At 46.5% G+C, this 18311-nt stretch overlaps 1 protein-coding gene across 10 annotated transcripts in view; it reads right to left on the reverse strand.

Moving 5' to 3' along the window:
• Positions 1 to 251: 251 nt before the first annotated feature.
• The window catches only part of TBX4 (T-box transcription factor 4), a 65322-nt gene continuing 47262 nt past the window's right edge, over positions 252 to 18311 (reverse strand). For all 10 annotated transcript variants that reach the window (XM_075013912.1, XM_075013906.1, XM_075013911.1 and 7 more), the window contains exons 6-9: positions 14074 to 14226; positions 6104 to 6192; positions 5101 to 5342; positions 252 to 2232 (exon numbers count right to left, since the gene is read on the reverse strand). In XM_075013912.1, the coding sequence (XP_074870013.1) occupies positions 1613 to 2232; positions 5101 to 5342; positions 6104 to 6192; positions 14074 to 14226 (1104 nt within the window). In that variant the 3' untranslated portion in view covers positions 252 to 1612. The remainder of the gene's footprint in view (positions 2233 to 5100; positions 5343 to 6103; positions 6193 to 14073; positions 14227 to 18311) is intronic.

An 18311-nucleotide genomic window follows, 5' to 3' on the forward strand; every position in this document is an offset into this window, starting at 1 on the left:
TCGGACAGGTGGCCTGCATTTGTGATATATATATATATATATTTTTTATATTTATATATATATCTATATATATATAAATAGCTATTCAGCATGCAAAAATTGTAGTGATTTCCCAACTCTGGTTATAAAATCCACACATACTGTCTGTTGAATAGGTATATATGACCATCATGGCTAAAAATAACCTTCACTTCAGTACCCTTTGGTTTGTCTAGCTTAAACATCTTATTTAGCAGTCTCTCATCATTGGAATGGATTCAGCAAGGCGCAGACGTGACCTTTTTTTTTTTTTTTTTGGTTCTTCACCTACTCAGTGATTGCTTGGGAAACAGCAAAAAATTATTACAGGGTCTTCTGTATTCTTAAACTGAACTGATTCTTAAACTGTTATTTCTATGTACCTGTGCTACAGTAACAGCTGGAGATTCTGAAGGGGACTGGAGAGCCATTGTGTTGAATGTACATAGAGGAAGGTGCAATTTCTGCCTAACAAAAGTGTTCAATTGAAATCAGTGGGAATTTTGTTTAATGAAGAATGCAGCATTTCCTACCCCCTCCCCGCCCCCGCCCAAGTGTCCATTTCTCTGGTTTTTATTGAATGGATGGATGGACAAATTCTTGCAATCATTCAATCCATTGCTGATCCATGGTCGTATTCTTGCGAGCATCCAGTCCACTGAAGGAGGCATCCTTCTATTTGTCACCTGGAAGTTATTCCACAGTAAAAACATTAGCAATAAATATACTGGTCACAGCTTTCCCTGCTTCCACTGATACTTCTGTCCATTGCAAAATGTGACAACTGAGAATTTAATTGAAAAAAGATGTAAATGTGGGGTGGGGAGGGGAAAGAAGAATGGTCACTCTTTCCGCCATTGTGGAAACAATTGTGAGGATGACAACTTTGAGTTTGGTGCAAAGAAAATATGTATTTAAGGGCTGTGAAATAGCATCCCTAAAGGGGAATGATGGCAACCCCATTTCTAAAGCCATTTAAATTTAAAAATGGACTGGACAAATCTCAAGCCACTATACTGCCAGGAATCAGTATGGGGGCTAGGTGACACACAACCGGGAGTGAGGGAATCTGGTCCTACTTCTGCAATTGCATATGCAGCCTGGGAATCTCAGAGAAGTGAATGGCTTATCCACTGCTGAGGACAGAGAATGAAAGAGAGCTCTACAGAAAAGAGCTGTGACTGTTGCCAACCTTGGATCTAATTGAAGGGCTTGTCTTTAAGTGTTATGGCTCTGTGACTTGGTGTAGCACACTAAGGCAGGGTAATGATTCCCGCCCCCCAAATCCATTTTTAAACATAGAAAAAGAAGCCACCCCCATCATACTTGAAGCATTTGGATGCTTCTTTGGAGCCAGGAGGACCGCCTTAATTTAGAAGAGATTGGTGAATCCAGGCCATTGAGCCAAGAGTGTACAGAACTGTTATTTCCATTCAGTTGCATGTGTGTAAAGCTACAAATGCCTCACCCACACCAACTCCTTCGGAAATGTACATTTGCGTTGGTTTCACTGAAGTGCAAGTTACCCACAGGGATTAACACTGAAGTAACATTGTTCAGGAGCAGTAAATCTAGCTATTTCCAGAGCAGACTCTCATCCGTCCGTCCAGTTTTCCACAGTCCCCATTCCCGAATGATATGGTAGCGCAGATTCCCTCGCGAGGGAAAAGCTCTGTGAGTACAGAAATTCGTTCGCCGTGTTTAGGTGCGGGGACGGGGGCTTCCTCTCACAAACCGATGGGTGCACCCTTTCCCTGGGGAAGGATGAAGAAGGAACACGCTCCCGGACCTGAGACTGTGACAGTTGATTGTAGACGCTGAAAGGGCTATTACCTGGCGGTTGTGAACTCTGGCTTGTGATAGAGGGGAGTCTTGGCATCATGGTGGTGGTAGTAAAATGAGCAGGGAAAGGCTGGTAAGGCACAGTTTCCATTGTCTGAACACTATAGCTGGTGTAAGGTGCAACAGACGTCCACATATTGCAGCTCAAAGGGGGAGGAGGTGGCAAGTCATCCACCGTTGAGACCCCTGCAATTTCAGCCCCAGAACCTGAGTACATACAAGCTTCCCTGGGTGTCACCTCGCTGCAATAAGAAGGGCTTAATAATTGCTGCTCATATGGCGGTGGCGAGCGGAAATAATGGTCTTCTCCTACAGAAGAGGAGGCGTCCAGATAGGAACGTTTGCAGGGCAGGTCTAAATGTCGAGCACTTTCTGCAAACAAAGAAACATGCATTGAGGGAAATGCTTTGGGTACAACAGCCTCTAACATGACCTGGGGTAGCCCTCCAAAAGCTCACAAAGTGAGTGAATCTTACTTACAGTATTAGGTGCTTGTATTGTTATTCTGGTTAAGCCAAACAAATCATTTAATTTTGAAGAACACTATTTACTATCAAAAAGGCCTTACATTTCTAATGTTAGTCTAAGCCAATCAGCCTTCAAGCACTTTTGGCCACAGATCAAAGAAAAAAGTTGGGCTACTACTGTCAGAGCCAGAGAGGCCTTTTTATTCCTCCACATAACTGAGGACCACGACTTGACAAATTCAAGAAGTCTTTTAAAATGTCTTATCGCAACCTTTCTTCCTGGCCTCGCAAAAATTGCTATACATTTACCAGGTATTTGTGTCAAGGGCTGCAGAAATATTTCAAGATAAAGCCAAAGGGAGTGCTCTGGTAAGGATTTCTATGCGCTGAAAAACTGTCTCCTTTCAATGGGCTTGGAGTGCTGAGTGTGTTGTTGACCAGCGTTCTATCATCAGGGGCCGGTCACTATTGGAGACACAACAGCAGCATCCACAGAAGAAGGCTATTATTAAAGTTTTGCATTGCAATTCTTATCTGTGCCTTTAACTTTGCCATGGACAAAGGATTATTAAGGCTGAGATGCATTAGCAGCAAATGAGACAGGGTAGTATAAGGAGTTTTCTCTGCAAAGCCCTTCCATTTCACTGGCAAACAAAAGATGATGCCATGGTCTCATTTGATACCGGACTGAGGGCAGCAGTGTGTGCTTAAAGGTTGATTATATTTAAAAACTGGCTCGAAGCAAAGAAAATGTCTCCCGTTAGCAACTGAAACCAAAGAGAGCCAGATATTAACAAACACACTAAAGGCTAGGTTCTGAAAAGTGCTGAGCACGTACAACTCCCAGCGATCTCAGTGGCAGCTAGAGGAGCTCAGCACATTTCAGAATCAGGCCTCAGTTGAATAAACTGCTGACTGGCTATAAATAGACACCTGTAACTGTTTGTATAATTTACCACTGCAATCTCACCCCGTTAGACTCAGGCTGTGATGCTCTGCTTAGCTGCTTTGCTCTGTTTTAGTCTGTCTTCTCTGGGTCTAGGGTAATAAGTGCACCTCTCACTAGCATTTACAGAATCAGGGTTTCAGTTTCACCCATAACCGACTGAACTTGGCAGAAAGATTTGTGCTGCTTTCAGTGGCTCTGGATCGGGCTCTGCCCTACTCTTCCTGGTGGCACTGGGATAGTTCTTAGGCTGGTGGGGTGCTGAGTTATGCCCCTTCTCTTACACTGGTTTTGTGCCTGTCTAATGCTTGCCAGCCGTCCTAGACTGGATCACCCAGATGCCATTTGCAGCAATAGTGTCTGGTCCATATGGTCTTGGAGAGTTGGCAACTCTAGCCCCTCGCTGCCCAGAGGCTGGACCCCAGAGGATGGAGGCATCTGCTGAGCACTGGGCCACAGCAAGGAGCAGAGCCATGTGCTGAAGGTGGGACCCTCAGCAGCAGTGATGCCTCCAGGTCTGGAGGCCTGGATCCTGGGGCTTCCAGAGCCAGATAGCTATGGAACCCACAGAAACAAGGGAGTCCACAAGGCTGGTGGGCAGAGGTAAAGCCAGTGGGGCTGAGTGGACTCTGGAGGCCTGGCAGGACCCCCTGGAGGTCTCTCAGAAGCTAGGACCCAGGGATGACACAGATGGAGTGTGCCACCCCCAAGCAAAGGGAAGCTGGGTAGAAAAACCTGGGGGTGTTGCAACACCCCTGCACCCCAGCTTCCTATGCCTATGGCTTTTCAGGGAAGTAAATGTGACTTTAGTAAATCACCAGTGCCACTGTGGCACTAGAAAAAAGAGACTTAAGTCACATAGAGCAATAGCCTATCTCCTTTATGATGACATGGGCCTTATACTGGTTGTTTCAACAAGACCATTCACGCATGCTACTCAGTGTAACAATGGCAGAGTTGGGTCCCTAGTGGGTCATAATTAAGTCCCTACCAAGTTCATGGCCATGCACAATGCACCAAGGATCATGAATTCCTGTGAACTCTGGCCTTTTGTGTGCTTTTACTCTGTACAGATGTCATGGGGGAGACCAGAGTTTCTCCAGTTGCGGGTCCTGAACCAAAAGGGAGTTGCAGGTGGACCACAAGGTGGTTTCAAAAGGGTCATGGTACTGCCACAACTACTTCTGCTTTGTTGCCTTCAGAGCTGAGCAACTGGAGAGCTGTAGGTGTAACATTAGCTGGGTGCAGTACCCCACCAGCTGCACGGAAGTAAAGGCAGCAGTACTGCAATCATGACATTTACCGTTGTAGAACTCCTATGACCATGAACTTGACTACCACAGCATGTGCATTTGGTAGGGTCCTCATCATAATTGCCAGTTCTAGAGTCTCCTTTCTTATAAAATTAGTGCTTTTCACAGAACACGTTACAAGTGCAGACAAAAGGCAGCTTGAGGCACAGATTTAGCATACAGATGGTTTTGCTTGTAGACTATATTTTGAACTCAGATAACTTAGTATGTGAGTTTCCTACAGTAAGAATATTGCTTCGCTTAGCACTGTCCTCTCAGGACCTGACCCTACAGGGGTTTGTATAACCCGACAAACCACTCAGCATTCATAATTCGCACTGAAGGCAACGGGTGCAGAGCATCGGGAAGGATTGGGCTCAAAATACTAGCCAATCAGAAGTGTCACATGTGCATTGCAATAGCCCGGCATGGCTCTGCAGTTCCTGGGGAGACAGGAAAAGGTATCAAAAAAATCGACTCGTGTGTTTTGTCCGTGGAAGGAGGTTTGTTTTCCCATCTGTAAATAGCTTTTTACCTCTTCTTTTCAGACAGTGATAGAAGAGCCCTGAATCTCTCTGTGCTGCGAAGGTGTTGAGTGGTAGATCTTGCGTGTCGGAAGCAGCAAACTGCATGTGAGCGCCATTCTCGTACTGATAATGCTGAAGTGTCTGGTGATTCCCGTGGAGAGGGTTGACGTCTGTTTTTGTTGAAAGCTGGCCATGAGTGGAAACCAGCCTCTGCCTCATGATGCTTTTGGAAATCACTGGATATTCTTTGCTGCAGGAGAGAAATGTTACAGACTAATTAGCAGGCGGGCCTGGCAGGAGAAACTACTACTACTCTAGTATTCCCATAGCCTTAGAGGCAAGGATTTCAAGGTGTTTTATTCTAGAAGAATTAACTGACTCTCACACCCACCATGTGATGGTAGGCAAAAATTATAACCACTTTATTACAGCTTGAGCCACGGCAAGGCTGAGACTTGCACAAGTGCAAATTGGTGGCTGAGCGAGGCTTAGGGTATGTCTAGACTGACTGGAAGATCGACCTGGTCAGGGTTGAGCTCCAGGGGTTTGATGTAGTGCTCCTAGTGGGGATGTGCTAAATCAAACCATCAGGGGTCTACAGTCAGCCCTGGTACTCCTCAGTCTCGCAAGGAGTAAGGGAGGTCAACAGGAGAGTTTCTCCTGTTGACCTCCCTCTGTGAAGAAGTCCTGATAAGTCAGTCTTAGATACATGGATTCCAGCAACACAGTTGTCATTGGAATTGCCTATCTAGGATCAATTTTCAGGTCGAGTGTAGACCTGCCCTTAGAATGGTGGTGCCTCTTGTTCCTAATCAAAAGCCCACATTTGCCCTCTTATCATATATCACTGGATTGGAAACCTCTCTCTCTTTCTGAATGCGAACACATAGTGCATTTAATACCTACAGACACATTGCCTCAAAGCCCTCAGATGGCAAATGAGAGACCTGGTGATAAAACGATACACTGCATTCTACACAGCTGCCATCTCATTGCTCTTTTTATCCACACCTTTGCAGTCGTGCCACCCGCAAATCGCTGTCGTCGCTTCCCCTGAATCCCTTGGCAAATGGGTTGTTTTCAATTTTCAGCTGGGTTATCTTGAAAAGAATGAAACAAAACAGGAGTCAGTTCATGGTGGATCAGAACCACGTGTCTGATTGTGGGACAGGGGTTGTGGAGCTCTAAGATGCTTTTTTACGTGTGTTCTCCAGTGGCGTTCAAGGCTATTTCCTGTACAGTGTCAGTCACCTAAAGATGTTACAGCAGACAGCGCTGGATAAGTTGAATGCCAGAGAGATGTGAGGTGTAAAATTTGGCTTTTAAGCTGAACTTTCCCCAAAGGCCTTCTTTGTTATGTTCCAGGATTGAAGGCAGAAGACTTCGGCTTCAATTTTGGTGAGATAAGGGCACCAAATAGCAGCTGCGCCCCACGTTCGGGCTCACTGTTTTTATGCAATGTTATCATTGTTTAAAATGTGCCTTTTGTGGCTTAAAGCAAAGTTCTTCAGAACAAATGCCTGGCTGATTATTCTTCTCCCCCACACCCTCTTTAACCATGTTTGCTTCACCCTGAAAAGACGCCCTGAGGGGCTACTGTTACCTAGAAATAGGCTAGCCTTCTCCAGAGACTGAGTCCACCACAGTCAGCCAAACCTTTCAGACTGAGATCGAATTCAATAATGTTACGAAATTTTTGAAAAAAAAAATAAAGGGATGCTAGGGGGACTTGTGTAAAATTTAACGTAAAAACATTCCCTAGTTTCACTGTGCTAACAGCACTAGTAACTAAACCTGTTTGCTTATCCCTCCCCCCCACCTCAGCAAACACACACATAAAATTAAAGCCACGTACAAGCAGAGACAGAGGAAAGTGTTCCGCTGCAAGGCAGGTCTCTAAAATCGCTTTTAACAAATGTGGCTTTTTTTTTTTTTTGAGAAGAAGAATATGAAAAGAATGCAGGAAGGGCTTCAGAAGCTGGGAAATGTCACATGAGCCCTCATCCGAATAGAAAAAGTAGGGCAAATCCATTCAATTCCCTTTTTCTTAAGACCTTAGTAATAATGTTATTTAATGTCTCCTTTATGAACTATACGTACTTAAAAATATACCCAACATATAATGCAAATATGCAGAAACAGGCTGTGCTGTTTATACAATATCGCTGTCCAACAGAGGAGTGAAGAGGCTCTCCAGCAGGAGGGGTTATGGGGACAGACTGTCATTACCAAAGATGGAAGCAATCCTGCTTCTCTCTATCCTTGTGCGTAGCACTAGGGAATCTTTAAGGCCTAGAAATGAGCGGGTCCTCAGTTTTACTTCTCAAGAAACAGGACATCTCCTCTAGCTTAATGCTGGGCCAAGCCCACCTCTAGGGGAAGGAACACAGAGCTCCATAGATTGTCAGAAGGGACCATTATTGTTCTCTACATTGCCTTAGCATAGGTCTTAGCCTTTCACTTTGTTTCTTCATCAAGCAGCCTGTGGTTGAGCTAAAGGCTGTCTTTGAGACAGACAGCTGACTGAAAGACTGATTCCACCTGCGCTATCTTCCCTGGTAAGTTGTTCCAAGGGTGGTTCAATATCTCTGGAGGCACCAAACCGCCTCCTTGCAGCATCCAGCATTTTCCTTGGTGAGCCCACAAGTGACCAGCCATGGTTCCTTTCTGAACTCACACCTGATAAAGCGCCAGGTGATCAACCCAACCTTGTACTCAGAAGCAGTTGTCCCCTTTTTGGCTGGAGTCAAGTCACTGATGTTAATGGTTTAGTTCAGCACTTCTGCGAGTTACAGTTATTACTTGGACTTTTTTGTTTGGTTTCAAAAGTGCCACGATCCACTTTTTCAGTCAGGAGCACTAGAAATTCTGTACAAACTATTTTATTGTTTTTTTCATATCCATATTATAGTTTTGTTCTGGTTGCTAAAAAACCGTAACCATTAGCAAGTAAAGAGGCTTTTCAGTTCTCAAAGGCATGTTTCTGCCCCTTTGTATTGCAATGGCAGTAAAGACCCAAGTTTAATTTAATTAAAAACAATCATAACCTGGCCCGTGCCAAAGGTATCAGTGAGAATGTGCCTTTGATAAAGAAACTAGGCCAGCTTCTGAGCCATTAAACTCAGAATAACTCTGTCTTCCTTGGTTTTTACATCATCATAACTGAGCACAGCAGCCTTCACTGAGTCTAGGTTAAAGCGGACCTTAGAGTACACGCATACAGCAAAACAAAAACCTCAAACACGCACAGCCTCAGAGCCCATATTAACTGGCTAGACCAAACTCAAACATCTATACTGCTGTTGTAAGTGTGAATCATTTGACCTGCCACAGTAGCCTCTTTTTTTTTTTAAAGTTGGCCCATAATCTGAGTTTACCCCAAAGTCATCTGTCAGTATCTTTCATGCTAGTTGCTTAAATGTTTCCAGGAACAATAAAGCACCAAACACACCCCTGGCAGCTTTGTGTGCCCATGCGCACATACAGCAGAACATTCAAGGCAGGATGCAGTGCATGGGTAAAAGCTTTTAATAACTTGCCTACCGATTTGAAGCCGTGACACGCACACCACTCTGGCTATGCCCATCTTTACTGGCTCTGAAGATGTATGTGTGTTTTCAAAACTGACAGCCCAGCCACATAAAACAATGGGAAAGCTTCTGGGTCTGCTGCTCTCAGGTCAATGGCAAAACACCCTGTGATTTCAAAAGGTGTAAGGTAGAGCTCGCAATGTCATCTCAGGGTTTATGGCTCCATCCCAGAGCTCAGGAGCGCCTCTCTTGTGGTTCCTATGTAATGGGATACCAAGGAAACAAAATAGCGAAGCAACAGAGGCTGAATGCTAGACAACTGTGAATTACAAGGCTATAAAGCTTTCACCAATAATGTCCTTGCTCACATTAGGGCTTGCTGTTCACACTTGCCAGTTGGACTTTCTACGTTTCTGCTCATTTCCTGCCCTGACATGGAACACTTGGATCTTATGAGGGCATTTCCCACAGGCCTTTAATTTTTCTGCTTCCCGTCCTCTATAATATGCTTAGATTCGCTGACTATTGATGGACCTTCCCCACTTGCAATAAAGTTCACTCTCCTCATTCCATAAAAATTTCTGCATTCTATTCTCTCCCTACCCGTGCGCTGTTCTTCTCTCTGCTCTCTTGTGTAGCGTGTCCTTCAGTTCTTCCTGTTGTTGACTGTACCGTTCATATGGCTAGCCTTCCAAGGTGGCCGCCTCCAGGGCCCTCCTTTAGAAAGTAGTTTCTAAAGCCACACTGTTCATGCTCCTGACCGCTAAATGTTGCTGTCGGGTGACCTCTTCCTGTCTGCTGCTGTGTTTGTCAAACCCAAGGAAGAGTTACTGTGGTGTACTTTTCCTGATGCGTTCCGATGGCAGGCAGCAAGTGTTGGAAAATAATATTCTGGGGTTACTCAACCTGCCCAGCCTCATCTCTTCCCAGGCCCCTGCCCCCTCAGCTCCTCCAGAAAACCTGGTAACAATTCTATGCTCTTCCTCTGCTTCCTTCTCACTTAAAAGTGATATTTTATTTTATATCAGAATACTGACCCAGCTCTGGTGCTTGGAAGTAGGTGTTGCAGCTCTTTCCAAAAGGTCATATGTGCACACTCTTTGAGACAACGTCTGAGAAATACTATCGATAGCTGGCCCTTGGTGAATGTGCTCTTGTGGTAAGAGCAGAGCCACAATCAATCACTTCTCCCCAGGCATTTGCTTTCAGATGAAAATATGACTAATTTCCATAGCAAGGCGATGATGATGAGGCTATTGAGGGTGGGAAGGGAGCATCCACACATACTGTGGGCCTGAACTCCAGCCTCTCCCACAAGGTACCTTCTCTGTGACATGGGACAGAACCTGTATAGCCAGCTCCCATCTTCCCCTGTCCACTGGCAGCTGGCTGTGTGGTTTTCTGTACCAGCCAGCATTTGGCTCCTCTTTCAGTGAATTTGCAAAAATGTTACTTCAATTTGCATCTGCACTTTCAATAACACTTAAAAAACCCCCTCACCAAATAGAAGTATTCTAAAATGGCATTAGAAAAAAATATTAAAATTAAATTATTTTAAGAAAATTTTTATAAACAAGCGTCTCTTCCTTGTCATAAAGGAGCTATCAAAGAAGGACCATGTCAATATGTGAACATAGCCAGCATCTGCTCCAGCTTTCAATAGCTCTGTCAGGCTATTCTCTAGCCAGGCTGTAAAGTGAGCCTAGCATTGATGTTATTGGCTCCATTTTGGGTGGAGTCAGGGCTCGGTTTTCCCCCCACTTTGCTTCAGTAGCGGATTCTGTGGTAGCCTAACAATCATCTACGGCACCACCAGATGCTTGGGACTTTGCCTGCGTCCCCCCAATATGCAGCCACGTAAGCCTTAATTTAATTTCTTTAGTGATGCTGTCGCATGCTGCCTGACACGGTTGTGCTTCACATGCACCACAAACTTCTTTTCTGCAGCCGCAGAAATAACCTTTTCCAATGCATGCCTGTTTGTCTTTTTTTTCCTTTACTTTTACGTCAGTTGAGAGTGTTTTTGGGAGCTCAGTTGTGTCCTGGTGCTGAAATTTTCACCCACCGTAGTGAAAAATCTTTGAATGTAGGGTAAAATCCTGGTCCCACTGACGTTGAGGTGCATATTGCCACTGACTTCCACAGCATCAGGTCTTCATCCCTGCCGGCATCTGCCCCAAAAGAGGTGTTTGAGGCAAATAGACCAGGAAAGCTCTACTGTCTTGCCCTGTGTGGGGTGCTGAGGCTTTTACCCAGTATTGTTGCTCCTTTCAGCTTCCTGTTAAACCATTAAATCAAGTTCTCAAGGCTCCTTCAGCAAGGCTGCCGTTATTGATAAGTGCACCACTGGCTAATTGGATATTGCTTAAGCCAAGGTGTTTGGTGATTGGCTGAAAATGGAGCTTTCTCAAGATGATGTGCAATTCCTGTGGTTTTCATTATCTCTGCCAGATAGGATGGTTTTATAAAGAACTCATTATTTATTTCGAACAGTGAGGCGGTGATTTGTTCCAGGCCACACAGTGAGTCCAGGGCAGGGCTGAGACTGACTCACAGGAGTCACTGCGGCCCAGTCTTCTACCTCTGTGCTTCCTAGATGTGGGGGGGGCAGTGAGCAGGTTAAAATTTGGGCCGTGCTAGGGAACTCTAGAGCCTTTTAGGGAGGCACATGGAATTCCATTTGTTTTATGCAATCGTGACATTTCAGAGGCAGCATTAACAACACGCTTGCCAGTGGCCGGGGCAGTGGAGGTCAGATTTTCAAAAGAGTTCCGCTCCCATTCAGGCACCAAGGTGACGTGGCCTGTTTTTCTGAAGGCCTCAGCTCCCCGCAGTTGTCGTAGGGCTCCGTATACAGGCTGCGTGTTGAGTCCTTTTGCAAATCTGGCCCTTGCGATCCCTCAGGTCTTTTCCTAACAGTAGCGGTTCGTCCTGTTGAATTTACCTCCAACTGCGGCATTTTGTTGGGTCCCAGCAGCTATGTATGGGGCTGTGTGAGGGGTCATATGTGCCCTGAAGGACACCCCCTCTCTGTTCCCCCACTCGTTATCAGTGCCACACTGCATCACTGAGTGGTGGGGTGGGAGTCAGGGGGTGGGTCCACCTCTCCCGCAGAGCAGTGTGGCCTGACAGGAGCACAAGCTTGAGGGGCAGGGCAAGGATGGGGCTCCTAGCCCCAGCCTCAGCTCTGTACCGGAAAGCAGCAGCTGTGTAGAAGGGCAGGGCTGCATACAGCCATGCCAGAGAGGAGATGTGAGGGGGGCAGCTGGCCCCTCTTGCTTTATTCCATTACACTATACCAGCTAAAAATAGCCCAGTAATAGGCGACCCAGAGTGTACTGCTGTACTTGTGCTATTGTAACTAGCATCCATATTAGCATTCTTCTGCTTGTTTTACTTTGACACATACAGCCAGGTTTCCATGGCAATTCTTCTCCCAGGGTTAGTCACCACACAGTCAGTCTCAGCAGGGTAGCCATGCTAATCTGTAGCTTCACATAAAGCAAGCAGCTCTGTAGCACCTTAAAGGCTAACCAATTTATTCCTTTGGTAAAGAGCCGTCCCACTTCTTCAGCTAATAATCAGCACAGAATTCTGGCCTTCAAAGGGCAAACTAAAACTCCTACTCCTGTAAGAAAAAGAGTTAAGAGGCCAAAGGTGGGCAGGAATTTCACAAAGGTTTGGGGCAATCTACTTTTATACGACAGGAAAGGGAGGAGTCTCTGTCTTGTCATACCGTGTGCTTTTCACATGCACTCACAGGGGCCCCCTCAGGCAGCCCTAGCAACGAGACCTGGCCCTTCCACGGCGACTTTCACACAAGGAGTTCAAGCGTTTACCAGAACTCATGGAGGAAGATAAGCACTGTCATCCCTAATTAAGAAGGATTATTTAATATAATATAGAAGAAGCAGATCACGACGAGCAGCAGTGGATTAACACAAGGGCAGTTGCCCCAGGGCCACCCCACCCCCAGCTCCATAAGTCCATTTTGTTCAAACTGTTTGCTTTCATGGAACAAAAGAAATGTGTTGTGTCATTCTTACTTTAAAATTAACTGAAGTGTAATTTTATTATGCATCGAGTAATAATAAGCATGAATAGATTGTAAAGCATAAATAATGTTACATTAGCATTATAATATACTGAGGGGGCCCCTTGTGCCTGTGTTGGCCAGGGCCCCACGTGTTCTTAATCCACCCCACCTATGAGTAAAACCTCGGTGCCCAAATCCCCCAGCTCTACCTGTCTCTACAGCCCAAGCACTGTTCTCAAGAACTACTCTGAAGAGCCATGGGAAGATGGCAGCTGACCTGCTACAGTGTTGTCTATCTGGCCTGACAATACTGGCAATTACCATGCTCCCCAAGTTGCAGAATCTGTTGCCTCCTCCCCCCTTGTTTTGCTGGCCTCGTTGGGAGAGCAGACATCCTCAGCTACCCAGTAATGAGTCTGCCCCATGTTCTCCCCCCCAGAAGCACCATCTCTGTCCAAGGATGTGCATTCCTGCAGCCCCGGGAAAACCTGTTTGAACTAACTTGCTGGGTCATTTGGGTACGTATGATCCCCCCACGCCAAAAAGTGCTGTCTCTGGACAGCTGCATCTTGTGCTGGCATCTTTTGTCTGGGCTAAACGAGTAGCGGGGGGGAGAGAGAGAGAGGAAGACAACGTGTACTAAGTAATTGGTCACGTGCTTCTCTCTCTTTTCTCCCCCTCCCCAGACCTCTCTCGCCTCCTCCTCCTTCACAGGTTGTCTGGCACCTTACACGGCTCTTCCTTTCAGATGGGAGTACGTAAAATGTCACCCCTCCCTCCTGCTGTAACCCTGTCCCATAAACAACTCCATCCAATGCCCCAAACCAAGTCTGCCAAGGTGTGGGAAGCCCTTATGTGCTGCTGCAGTTAGTCCTTAGAATTTTATATCCTGCCCCCAAAACACACACAAACCCTACCGTCCCTCATGGCCTAACCCCAAGTCAGGCTCTAAACGGCACTTCTACCAGCACATGCCTTGTACGTCCCACTAAATATATACCCTCTAATTGCTTTCCATGTAGATTTATGAGTAAGCTTTACCAGTCATTATTAGATGTGCTTGCTGTTGTGAATGACATTTGAGAGTTTATGAGCTTTCAGATTCGTTAGATACTATACTAGTGGAGCTTGCCAAGATATTTTTACCCAATATATTTTTCATGCACCACCTTAACTGTCTCCTTTGCCTCTCTGTTCTTGCTAGCCAATCACTGAGCGTGGACAGGAACATATTGCTTTTAGAGCACGCCTTTCTGGGTGCAGAACTACTGCATGAAGAACTGTGCCTTAAAGCAGAGTGCCCATCCTGGTAGTACTGTGGCTAGCCTACTTCATTTCAGTCACCAGTGAAGAGCTGCAAAAAAATGACACATCCTAAGTAAAGCTGAAGCCCCTTTTGTGGAAGAGCACCATACCTTGTGATTCTGATAGGAGGTCACCGATATGAATGATGTCTCTGGAAACACATGCGTGCAGAAGGCTGTGTTCTTAGACCCAAAGGCGTTGTTTTCATCTGCTTTCACAATGTGCAGCCTCGGCTGGTATTTGTGCATTGAATTAAGAATAATCTGAAAAACGAATTTTAAAAAAAAATGGCAAGTTTGTTGAAACCGTCAGAGCTGTTCCATTGGACTCACTGAATGCAATAAAACATTACTAATCACGTTAGCGGTGGGATTTGCCTTCAGCGAGAAACAAATATACCAGAGTAGGGGGACTTCCAGAAACAGGCTTTAGACATACATTACTTAATAATGGCCAGGACTGGGCTGTATCAGTGGACCTGCCTGGGAAGGATGAAGGAAACAGGAGGGCTGTGGGCCAGAACTAAGGTATATTAACAGAGGTGTATGGGGAATCCCGGCACTGTAGAATCGCAGTTTTGTGCAGATTGGAACTGAGTTATATTGCCAAAGCTAGCTCAGCAGCCAGCCTCTACAGTGGGCTCTGGCCTGCGTTATCAGCCCCTTCGACCTTCACAAACAATCTAGTTGCTCATGTTGCAAAAATACGGGCATGCACTGGCTGCTGTCTTTAGGGCCCAAACATTCCCTCCTCTGTTTTCTGCTTTCCACCCACCCTCATCTGGCTTCCTGGTGCTGGGCTTATTCCCGGTATTGCTTCAATTCAGGGTCGGTGTCCCAGGAGGCCCATTCAGCGTTAATGGCCGCAGTCTCCCCACCTCTGCCCCAGTCTGCTCAAACTCCATATCCCCTGCCACAAACACTGGTGCCCAAAGCTGCCTGTGAAGGCAAGGCCCTGGCCTGGTTTATATGGCAACACAAGGGGGGCTCCACACCTTTGGGGAAATCCGCGGCTTTGGTTAGCAAAAATTGTCTGTCTTAGTGCCCTTCAGGACTGACACGCACCAGAAGCAAATGCTGCAGTTCAGACAAAGTAGCAGGTACCGGATGGCAGCATTGAGGCTTTCAAGGCTCCTCATCTGGCTGCACATCCCTCTACCCACAGTAGCTGGCTGCATTATAGCTGATTGAAATGCAATTTTTATTGTTGACGGTTTCCAGACAGCCTTCCCTTCCTCCCCCTCCCCCAAGGGGAAGAAGGAGGAATTTTTGGCATTTTTATCAGCTTTGCGTCTTTCGCTTAACCGTTCTGCTGCTGTTCAGTTGCAGGGCTAAGCTGCAAGAGGGTCATTTATTGCTTGTAGGATTCACTGCCCTTTCAGGACTCAACCCCAGCAGCACAAAGTCATAGATAAGCCCGGGCAGAGATCAGCGGCTTTCATGAGGAGAAGCTTTTTAGTTATTAAGCATCAGTATGGAGCCCAAGCTGCAAAATCCAGTTCGGAGCTGCATTTTCCCCAGAGCCAGCGTGTCCTGGGTCAGAGGTTCCATTCACGTCACACTTCATTAGTCTTGTTTTACAGCATCAGCCTCTCCTAGTCCTGAAGAACCATCTAATGCAGGAGTGCATTTTGGGGGGGGGGGGGGGGGGGGGCGCGTGCAGGGACAACACCAAAAATTGGTAAGAGGTCACAGTTTACACTTTTCTATGCTATTAATGGAGGAGCTGCATGGCCTGGGATGGAGAGGTAGGGCGCAGACAGGAGCTTGGGGGTAAGGGACAGGGCGGGGGGAGGTGGAGGGGTGTGGGATCTGGGTGGAAGTTTGGATGACAGAGCAGTTTGTGACCTGGGGCATGGCCTGGGGGTGGGTATGAGTGTGGTGGGGTGGGGGAAGTGCCAGAGGGGCTCAGGTTATGTAGGTTGGAGGAGAGCGGTGCCACAGGCAGGCCCTGGACAAACGACACTAGGGCAACTCCTGGCCCAAAGCCCAGCAGGTTCCCTGCCTTCCATGCCCCAGAAAGCCACTCAGGCTGGGTGAGGGGCTCTGTTTTAATGTTAAACATCTGCAAGCACTAAGGGAGAGCCCAGAGGGCCTTCACACACTGCCCCTTTCTTCAAACAGGCAACTCCCATTGGCTGACCTCAACATTTCCCCTGCAGCCCTGGGGCCAGATCCAGCGGCGTGGCAGGCCTGGTCCAGCCCGTGGGCCATAGTTTGCCCCCACCTGATCTAGCCCACGTTCCTGGATAACCCAGGCCAAAGAATGACTCTGAAACTGTTCTGGGTTCTGAAGACATAGGGGAGGGCGTGACCTGCCCACATTGCACAGTGGGTCAGTGGAGGAACCAGGACTAGAACTTGACTCTAGGATAATTTTCAAAGGGAAACTCTAGGGACCCGACTCACATGACATTGGGCTGCACAAGCTCACTGGCAGCTTCTGGGCACAGCTGAGCCTAAAGCCCCTGATGCCCACTCCAGTGCCTTAGCCACTGCCAAGCACGGCTCCTGCCCCTCTGATGCCTGCTTCAGTGCATTGCTTGACCCCCCCAACTAGGACTACATCTGGCTGAAGCCCATATTACTCTTGTGTAGGCCCTTACAAAGTATTCAGCGTTTGACCCAAGACGGATAATTTATAGCGCCACTAAAGGATACACAGGTTTGACTGTAAATCTGTCTAGAGATTCGTTCTGGACACAAACACTAGCATTACGGCCCAGCTTCCATACGAGGTTTTCCTACTTTTGTCCCTTGCTGCACCAAACTGAAACGTCATGGCTGCTCAGGAAAATGCACAAACAGTATAGTGTGGAGCACATGAAAGGACACAGCCTTAGCTTTGCCACATCAAAGCAGCATGATGAGCCCTCAACCTGAAGTGTGATGAATATACATGAGAAACACAGAGGACGGAGGTTAACTTGATTGAGTCAGCGGCCATGGACATGACTGAAGAGCAGCTTTCAACAGAGAGCAGAAAAGCACAGACTCCAACAGTCCAGAAGGGCAATGTGCCATTTTCTTGATGAAAAAGGCAATTAAAAAAAGCATTTTTTCATGACCAAAGGACAACAGCAAAAAAATCGCCATCTGTGTTTGCCAAAAATCTGAGGCTAGCAAAATGTCTTTTCATTCTCTTTCACTCGCTTGAGTTTTATGATTACACCACCACTGGAAAAAATACATTCAAGCATAACTCTAGCCGTAAGCACATTTAGTAAAGACGCTCTCTCATGTTGTGATGGAGGAAGATAGCTTATATCACCAGAGAGTCCCCAAAGATATTTCACAATGAATTATAAGGAATTGGTAGAAAAGCAGGTGTTTGTGAATGGCTGGTGCCCCAGAAGATGAATTCAGATAACTCTCTTCCTTGAAACATGTATATTTTAAACCAGTCTGTTGATGTCTGTCTGCCTTCTGATGCGTCTGTACCATCCCTAACAGAATTTACAAAGTGCTGAATGCTCCAGCCATTGAGAGCTCTGAGTGGGCCTTATTTCCTGTATTCTTTTCAAACACTGGTGGTATTCCTGTCAGTCAAATGGTTTAAAGCCTGCCATCTTGTTCTCACATGCCAAATTTCCAGCTGATACCACTTGGGATTGTAGGAAGATGACCCCCGCACCCCGTCCACATGTAGATGATGACACCATGAAAGAGAATAGTTAACAGCTCAAATTATAGACACACACACACCCGCCCCCGCCCCCGGTAAAGAAGGACAATCGTTATCATGCTTTGAGGCTACACTAGTGGAACACTTCAAAATGGCCAAGCTAATGGCCAAAGTGGGGAATACTAATGAGGAGCTGAAATGAATATTCAGTGTCTCATTAGCATGCTGCCGGCCACGGCACTTTGAAAGTGCTGCATTTCACTTGCATGCGGCTCGTCTACATGGGGATCCTTTTCGAAAGGCCCCTGCAAACATCCACATCCCCTTATTGATAGGAATAAGGGAATTTCGCCGCTTGTGCAGACGAGCCAAGTGAAATGTGGTGGCCAGCAGCACACTAATGAGGCACTGAATATTCATGTCAGCGCCTCAATAGTTGTCTCTGATTTGGCCATTAGCATGGCCATTTTGAAGTCCCCCCCTTGTGTAGACGTAAGCCTGAAGCGGTGCATGAATGTGTGTTTGATGAGGTTTCGTCATCAAAATGGTTTGTATGTACAAAAGCAAGGAGCTGTGCATGTACGTTATAGAGGTTGGACCTCTCTAGTCCAGCATGCCCTGGCTCAGCACCATCCGTGATCCAACATGATTTTAGTTTACCGAACGGCCACCTATCATTGGTGTAGTCAAGTTTCTCTTGGGCCCAAAAACTCTGCTTACAGCC

This window comes from Carettochelys insculpta, chromosome 19 (genome assembly GCF_033958435.1).
Source record: "Carettochelys insculpta isolate YL-2023 chromosome 19, ASM3395843v1, whole genome shotgun sequence".
In the NCBI taxonomy this organism is placed as follows: Eukaryota; Metazoa; Chordata; order Testudines; family Carettochelyidae; genus Carettochelys; species Carettochelys insculpta.